The following is a 9,173-nucleotide window of genomic DNA, read 5'->3' on the forward strand; positions in this document are numbered from 1 at the left end:
AATAATTTTGGGCTCTTATCTTCTTCAACTTATAATCAAATCAATTTTTTCTTAATTTTTGTTTCAATTTATGAATATATAAAATCCATGTTTTTTTGCTTCGATTTAAATTTTTACAGACATTAAATTTCTTCGATTTTCATCCAAAACTTCTAATAGGAACAAAACTCTTTTTTGTTTTGACAGTCTGTTACTTTCCTGGTTAAAACAAACAAAAGCTTGCTTTACTTTGGAACAAGTCGCCTAATTGTTCCGTTGCGAGTTGCACTCTCCTGGTTGGGCTTGAATCACCAACTTTTATTTTAACAGCCGAACGCGCTAGCCGATTGCGCCACAAGAGCAGAAAGGTTGTCTAATCTCCTTGAAACCAATCATGTAAGTAAATGGACATTTGTGCAGGTGAATTGACATCAAAAGCATTTCTTTTTCAAATGTTTGGCTTGCCATACTAGGGGACGATTTTGAAATGCTTAAATGAAATTTACTCGATTCATTTTGCTGGAAGTGGAGCAAAAACTGGAAATTTCTTTGCCCAAAGCATTTTCGATGTTCTGTTATGAGAAACAAAATAATTTTGGGCTCTTATCTTCTTCAACTTATAATCAAATCAATTTTTTCTTGATTTTTGTTTCAATTTATGAATATATTAAGTCCATGTTTTTTTGCTTCGATTTAAATTTTTACAGACATTTAATTTCTTCGATTTTCATCCAAAAATCTCTAATGGGAACAAAACTCTTTTTTGTTTTGACAGTCTGTTACTTTCCTGGTGAAAACAAACAAAAACTAGCTTTACTTTGGAACAAATCGCCTAATTGTTCCGTTGCGAGTTGCACTCTCCTGGTTGGGCTTGAACCACCAACTTTCATTTTAACAGCCGAACGCGCTAGCCGATTGCGCCACAAGAGCAGAACGGCTGTCTAATCTCCTAGAAATCAATCATGTAAGTAAATGGACATATGTGCAGGTGAATTGACATCAAAAGCATTTCTTTTTTCAAATGTTTGGCTTGACATACTAGGGGACGATTTTGAAATGCTTAAATACAATCTACTCGATTCATTTTGCTGGAAGTGGACCAAAAACTGGAAACTTCTTTACCCAAGGCATTTTCGATGTTCTGCTATGAGACAGAAAAAAAGTTTGGGCTCTTATCTTCTTCAGCGTATAATCATACCAATTTTTTTCTTGATTTTTGTTTCAATTTATGAATATATTAAATCCATGTTTTTTTGCTTCGATTTAAATTTTTACAGACTTTTAATTTCTTCGATTTTCATCCAAAAACCTCTAATCGGAACAAAATTCATCTTTGTTTTCACAGTCTGTTACTTTCACGGTTAAAACAAACAATAGCTTGCTTTCTTTGGAACAAAATGTTTAATTACTCCGATAGGAGATGCACGCTCCTCGGAAGGTTTGGTCCACCAATCTTTCGATATACAGCCAAACGCCCTAGCCGATTGCGCCACAAGAGCTGAAGATATGTCTAATCTCCTTGAAACCAATCATGTAAATAAATGGACGTTTGGAAGGTGAATTGACATCAAAAGCAGTTTCTTTTTTCAAATCTTTGGCTTCCCAAATTAAGGGGACGATTTTGAGATACTTTACTGAAATTTACTCGATTCATTTTGCTGGAAGTGGACCAAAAACTGAAAATTCTTTACACAAGGTATTTTCGATGTTCTGTTATGAGAAAAAAAAGGAATTTTGAGCTCTAATCTTTTTCACCTTATCACCAAACCAATTTTTGTTGATTGTTTTTCAATTTATGAATAGATTAAGTCCATATTTTTTTGCTTCGAATTAAACTTTTACAAACATTTATTTTCTTCGATTTTCATTCAAAATCCTCTAATCGGAACAAAACTCTTCTTTGTTTTCACAGTCTGTTACTTTCACGGTTAAAACAAATAATAGCTTACTTTTCTTTGGAACAAAATGCCAAAGTGATCCGTTGGTAGTTTCAGTTTAAAATTCAGTAAGATTCAGTAAAAACCAAATAAAGAAAACGTGTAACTAAAAATTGAAAAAAGATAGTAGCAAAAGAAAAATCTTTCCAAAAAAAACAACTGAAAGTTCAAAGATTATTTATGTTTTCAACTCCATTTCAACAAAAATGTGTATAATCGAATCTAAATTATCAGAGCATCCGCTCAAATGAAAAAAGTATAATTTAAGAAAAAAAAACGTATCGTTTATTTCACATTCCTTTCAGGAATGGTCCAAAGGACGAGTATCCCGGGTTGACCTCCATACACCGAAAATGTTTATCATACAATTAAATTCCATACAACAAAAATCATTATCAGACAATTCCATACATCAAGTAGAGAAAATTCTTGTCATACAATTTTCATACAATTTCGAAAAACAATAGAAAAAAAATTAAACCATTTCTGCGGCTTTTTGAGAACAGTTGAACTGACTGGTGACAAAAAAAAACTGATTTGAAATTTTTTTGAAAAAATGCTTACCATACAATTTCCATAAAAGAGACAAAATTTTTGAATATTTTTGACAGTAGTTTTGAAAATTTGCCCCAAAAAAAGTTTTTCAACCGCAAATCGAATTTTGTACGAAAACAAACCATTTCCGAAAAAAAATTTTTGCATGCAAAATTTAATTTTTTGTGTGCATAACGTAGTCCTGGATACGATAATATTGGCTTTTTTTCTTTTCACTTAATTTTTTTTCAAAAACGCCGCTGAAAATTCCTATTTAGTTTGTATGACGTGTTTATGTATGCCTTGATCAATGTCTGATAATTTGAAAGTTCAAAAATATTAAAAAATCATCCATGAAAATGCAAGACCGTCCAAACTTTGGTGCTTTGAGTAAACAAGGTCTTTGTCACTCGTGTTCGGTTGAAAACACAACCAAAAATTTGTCAGAAAACAAATTTAGCAACAAAAAACATGTTTTTGGCTTATGGAGAAAACACCTATCATACAATTTCCATTTATGGGAAAATGTTTATCATAGAGTTTTCATAAAATTTTCTGTACTTATGGAATTGCATGAAAATAAATTTCCCATTTATGAGAATTGTATGATAAGCACTTTTGGTCAACCCGGGATACTTATACTTCAAGCTACTGAGGCGGCGCAATCATCTAGCGCGTTCGGATGTTAACCGAAGAAATGGTGGTTCAAGCCGAGCCCTGAAGCTTGTTTCTCACAAAAAAATTTTACTCATTATGGTCCAATGTAATTTAAACTTCTGTTTTTTCTGCCTTTTAAACCATCTGCATCTAAAAACTCAACCGGTTTTAATTAAAAATTCCAAGAAAAACAAATATTTGTAACTTTTTGAAACGAGAGAGAACCGAAAAACGCTGACAAAATTCAAATCTGAAAACTTGTACTGGGACTAGATTTTGCTCATGTTCAAAAATTTCAATTTTAAAAATGAATATCCATAATTGTGATCCATAGAAAAGTGGGATGCAAATTATAAAAAAAAAATTTTACCCAACTCACAAATCAGTAAAAATAGCCAACTCTCACTTTAAAAGCTTTTAAATTAATTTGAAAACACGGACGACATTAGCGTTTTGGAATTTTAATCACAAATCCCTGTTTGAATTCATAAGGTTTGGATGCCTATAATTTCAATCTTCAAGGGCATCATTGAGTTTGATGATGCCTTATCCCGAGCTGACAAGAAAAACTTTTACGAACTGAATTTTAACGAAATTTGAAACTGAAAGAAAAAAAAATTGCATAAAGATTGATTTTTAACCCAAAGGCGCAGCTGAACTTCGCAACAATTGCGATACAAAAAAAAACAAACGGAAACCAAAACGGAAATCAAACGGAAAAAAATTAGAAAAAACTTCCAAAAAATTGTTTTTGTCATTAAAAATTGAAACAAAAGCCCAAAATGTCCTAAAAATCGTGTAGCATCGACAACTATATAAGGAGTTTCCGGAATAGTTGAAAGAAACCGAATATTCAGAAAATTCCTTTCCGCGGAATTAAGCCGACAGAAATCAGCAAACGCACAATAATCTAGGCAAAAAACAGGTGCAAAATGACAGGCCTCAACTGCAATTGAACTCCCGGGCTTTGTGGTCTCAAGCATAGGGTTACAGCAACTTCAAAGAAAGCTGAACTTTCAAAAAAAAGTCGGGCTACAGGAACTAAGACGACAAAAATATACAGACGGACGATAGTCAGTAAGAGCATACTCTAGTTTACAAAAAAAGAGGTCCCGGCCGGATTCCAACCACAAGCCTTTGCCGTCTCAAGCAGTGGTCTTACCTCTACAATAATAGCGACGGACGTTTGATTCAATTTGAACATAAAATTGCTGATCGCTAACAAAGCCGAAAATACTTGAGGAGCAGACCCCTTAAAACACGAAAAAAAAACTTTCAAGCTAGAAAAAAATTTTGCAGTCCCTATTTCACCCAGAACACACATACGCACACAAAAAGTTCGATCCTCAAACATTGCAAAAGCTGGCCAATAAATTGATATTCAAAAATCCGAAACCGATTAAGCAAAAAAAAAAAAACTAAACAAAAACTAAAAATTAACAAATCGAGTTGATAAAGTTCTATGTAAAAATCTAACTTCAATCAATGTAAAAATCTAACTTCGACTCGGCCGAATTTTTAAAATGCTAGAACACTGAAGCAACTATTATGAAAAAAATTTTACAGCAAAACGAATTATTGTTAGATATGGCAACAAAGCCGACAAAACATTCGCAGACAAATATTAAAACGACAACTTTATTTGAAACTGAAAATTTCCATTTGAATTAAAAAAGTTCCTGGTCAGATTCGAAAACAGGACCTTGCCGTCCCAGGTATATTCGTTACTTTCAGGCTCAGTCCGAGTGGACACTATGAAACTTGAATTCATTAAGAACCAAGGTACCAACAGGAGTCCAGATGAGTCCTGTAAGCAAAGTTTTTGTACGGAAAAAAAGTCTAGTAACCGATTGCAGTACCCTTGCTTATCGCAAGGGTCAATAGTTATGGATCAAAGTTTTTCTTAACCTTTTAAGTACTGGGCAACTAGGTAATTGTTGCTTGGCTGCTCACCCAGAATGCGTACGCATAGTCGTAATACATTTAGCTGTTTTAAACATGGCTTAGACTGACAAAATATAGTTTTTTTTAAATGCTTAATCGTGGTAACGCACACTTAATTATAACAAGATACGTGTCACACGCATTCAAACATAATAACGATTGGAGATATAGATAAAAATCTTTCCATCCATTCAATAACTTTTAATTTTTTGCAGGTGAAGTCTACATTTTATCAAAAGTTTTTTTCTGAGCTTTCGAAAGAACATTTTTTGTTTAAAAACCCAGTAAAGCTTTCGTCAAAAATTAGAGCTTACGTTTTTCGATAACACCCACTTACTTGTCAAATGGTCCTTTACATGACAATGATGCTTACATTGATGGGTAAGTTGAGTTCTCTGATGACGTCATCGAACTTGTTCATGAGAGTCTGAGGGGAGGTGTTGCCCTTTTCGATGCCAGCCTGATTCGTGAAGAAAACTAGCTTCACTCCTATTTTCTGTTCATGCAGTTTCTTAAGTGTTTCAGGGACACTTGGAAGCAGGAACTTCCAGTCGGAGGCGCCTGAACATTTCAAAGTGTTAATAGAGTGAAATTCATTAAACAATGAGAATGCTCACAAAATCTGATTTGATTTTCAAAAAATTTTGAGCTTGCACGCATGATGAGGTCCAGTACTGATCCTTTGTTATGCTCTTGCTCGTTTTACCCTCAATAGAGTCCAGAACTTGCAGAACGAAATATACCATAAATTTTAGACACAGATTAGATAAAATTCTTCTTGAAAGGTAAGGATCCGGATTAGCTCAATTCGAGTATACAGTGCTGATTTAAATTATCTGGACAAAACTTGAATTTTCAAATGCGTTCTTCTCAAATTGGGTTAAGATTAGACGAAAAGCGAACAGAACAATAGTTGCTTAGAATTTTATCAGAAATAATATGGTGCACGTTTTTCTCCGAAATTCTCAACGAAAATTATACTCAAAAAAAATTAGTCATTTTGGCTTTCTTCAATTATTCAAGAATTACGTTGAAACAACTTCGTTCATGGATGAGAAATATATATCACAAAAAGCCTCGTACATATCACAACAAAGTTCTTCAATGTTTAAATCTCCAAAAACCTTTATAAGAGAGAATATTTTTGCTTGATAGTCAAGAAATGTGATTTTTACGATAAAAAACCCAAAATTTTTTGCTTTAAACAAATTTTAAACAATTTTCGCAAATTTTTGGAGCTAAAAACCTTCTAGAACTTTGTTGGGCTATGTAAGAAGCATCTTGTGACATATATGTCTCATCCATGAACAAAGTAAATTCAACCCTAATTCTTGACTAATTATAAAACCAAAATGACCCATTTTTGGGTAAAATTTTAATTGAGAATCTCGGAGAAAAAATACTGATGAAAACCTAAGCAACTTTTGTTCTCTTCACTTTTTGTCTAATCTTAACCCAATTTTCTTTGTACCTGTAATTTCTTCATGGCGGCTTTTAAAAAAAGCTTTTGTCCTATTACAATACCTATTCGCTCGCTTCACTCGCTCTAAAAAGACTACAAAGCAAAAACGTCAAACCAGTTTTTCTCAACACCGAGAGAATTTTTTCTAGAAATTGTTAAGGTAGTTCTGCAAGGGCTTGAATAGGATACCTCACAACTGCATGGGCTTGAATAGGATACATAAGTCGACCTTCTCTGATGATAGCTTGTGATATCTATATTTGCAAAAAAAATTGAAAAAAAAATCAATCAAAAAAACTTAATCATAAAAAATAATTACAACTCAAAGAAAAAAAAAATTAAAAAAATATATTAACTTTAAGACAAACTTTTTACACCTTCAATGGTCGGAACAATTAAAATTACAACGGACTCCTAAATATAATTCCACACTCAAACACCTAACAAGTTTTATTGAGGATGACTAGAAGCGCGAAAAAAACGGGGATGTAGCGACTTGCATGCGTGCCGCTTAGCATGCACAATTTAAGTAATTTCTCACTTTGATGCGGTACGCAGTTTAAGTTTTAGTTGCAAATGCGAGTAGGCAAACTCAGTTCTAATTGCGCTAATGGGGCCTAGGAAATTAGATGATAAGCAAATTAGACGGATGCTACAAAAACGAAATAAGGCGAAATTTTTTTTGTACAGATCTGGCACTTTAGACGTCACAGCTATGAAAAAAAAGCCAACAAATTTTTTTCTTAAGAACCAAGTTTCACAAATACAAAAAGAACATAAAATGACAATACCTATCAAAACAATTAGTTTAAATTAACATAAAATGTCAAATCCGAATATTACAGGAAAGTTTCGAATTGAATAAATTATGCATGATTGACATGTAAAATTTTTGGCCACCGAAATTTAACTGTTGTCTGCAAGCCATTTTATTTTTCTCACTCAATTTTTCTGCAAACAATTTTAATCTCTCTTACTTTCGTCTATTTTCTCACAACTGCAGTTTTGCAAAATCGTCTAATTTAAGTGCATCCGTCTAGCTTGCTTATCGTCTAATTTCTCAACCCTCTGCGCTAATAGCCATTAATGCTATACGGCACGCAAGCTTGTAGGCCGGTCCCTCTATTCCCCCCACCAAAAAAAAACAGCAGCAATTACCAATTACTTTTTGCGAACTTAGCTCCACTCTTCGGCGTGATAATCGTGTCGTCTATGTCGAACCCATAGATCACAGGAGAGTTGGCCGAGTTAGGGTCCCTCCTGAACAGAAGAGGCTGCAACCCCTTGTCCTTGCCCCCCAATAGTTTCACATGATAGCTCCACTGAATTCCACCTTTCGGCTGTTTTGTTGGGGGCTGAAAAAATAGGACGAACTTAGAAGAAGAGAGTCCAACGAAATCAGAATATATTACGTGAAGGTAAACCTACATTTACCAACCAAGAAAAATACCAAAAACTGGTTGTATGTCTTAAAGAGGTGCAAAAACGCGTCTCTCCGTAAAACGATAAATGGTTGATCCCCTTTTGGTTCTTTTTTCTAACAGATAAATGTTCGCTTATGAATGATAGGACAGAAAAATTGAGACTACAATTTAAGTTGATTCGGGCTGCTTCATCATGCAAAACAAAAACAGAAAGCAAGGTACGCTACGTAAACAAACAAAACCTAATGCAACAAGGATAGTCAGTTACTGTACAAGTAGCACAGAATGTTCCGACCGTAGTCTAAAAAAACACGAAAAAAGTTTTTTCAAATTAGCGTCTTTTTTTCTGCGTGGTGTGATAAAAGTATCTGAACGAAAAAGTAGAACTTAGGCATATTCGACAGTCATAGTAAGACAGGCAAAATAGGAAACACCTTTAAAAGAAAAATTACAGAAAACGAAAAAAAACTAAAATAAAAAAATAAATACAATTTTTTTTGAGAAAATTTTCGAATTATTGAAGTTTTTTATTCCTAAGATGGCACTAAAAACTCTTATGGCTTGATTACTAATAAAATGGCTTGATTACAAAAACGCGATAACAATCTAAAATGATAACAATCTAACGTGATAACAATCTTGAACCAGTGCAAAGTTTCCTCGAGTCACCCTAAAGAGAAGCGAAGAAACACTAACTAGATGATCTAAGTTCCTTGGACGAAACAAAAACAAAAATAAGACCAAACTGCTTTTCCCTTCTTCAACTCTATGTTTGATAAATCAGAAAACTGAAAGTTTTGAAACAAACTACCGATTCTGGTATCATGGTTGCATTCGAAGCTTCAGAGTTGCCAGGACTACTGTTCGGTGAAGTGGTGTTGGTGGATTTTCTCTTACTTCGAGGGGGCATTTTGCTGAATATTTTTCCACTTCTAACTAAATGAATGCGCACAAGAAGATACAGCTTTGAAAACAACAAAGAATCAATTACTGGCAAACTTAAGTAGCTCCGTTTTTCGGCAATGTCTTATCTGAAAACAGTGCAAAACATTCATAATTTTATTTTCAGGAGAGCCATGAAGCTACCATTGATGCCCTTGTGAAACAAGGGTTTTACATGCTAAAAGTTTATTCAAATAATAATTGTATCACCTTAAATGAGAGGTCAGGTCATACTATTACACTTTTTAAGTCCGTTCTTAAAATAAGTCTATTTCGTATAATAGTTTCTCCAAG

The 9,173-nt window shown here is 33.7% G+C and overlaps 1 protein-coding gene across 1 annotated transcript in view; it reads right to left on the bottom strand.

Annotated features, from left to right (window-relative positions):
• Positions 1-8,964, bottom strand: part of LOC134844216 (uncharacterized protein F21D5.5-like) — a 190,112-nt gene extending 181,148 nt beyond the window's left edge. Inside the window, exons 1-3 of the mRNA XM_063860797.1 lie at positions 8,749-8,964; positions 7,679-7,868; positions 5,425-5,612 (exon numbers count right to left, since the gene is read on the bottom strand). Coding sequence (XP_063716867.1) covers positions 5,425-5,612; positions 7,679-7,868; positions 8,749-8,847 — 477 coding nt within the window. The 5' untranslated portion in view covers positions 8,848-8,964. The remainder of the gene's footprint in view (positions 1-5,424; positions 5,613-7,678; positions 7,869-8,748) is intronic.
• Between the last annotated feature and the right edge of the window lie 209 nt (positions 8,965-9,173).

The sequence above is a fragment of the Symsagittifera roscoffensis genome, chromosome 4 (genome assembly GCF_963678635.1).
Source record: "Symsagittifera roscoffensis chromosome 4, txSymRosc1.1, whole genome shotgun sequence".
Taxonomy (NCBI): domain Eukaryota; kingdom Metazoa; phylum Xenacoelomorpha; order Acoela; family Convolutidae; genus Symsagittifera; species Symsagittifera roscoffensis.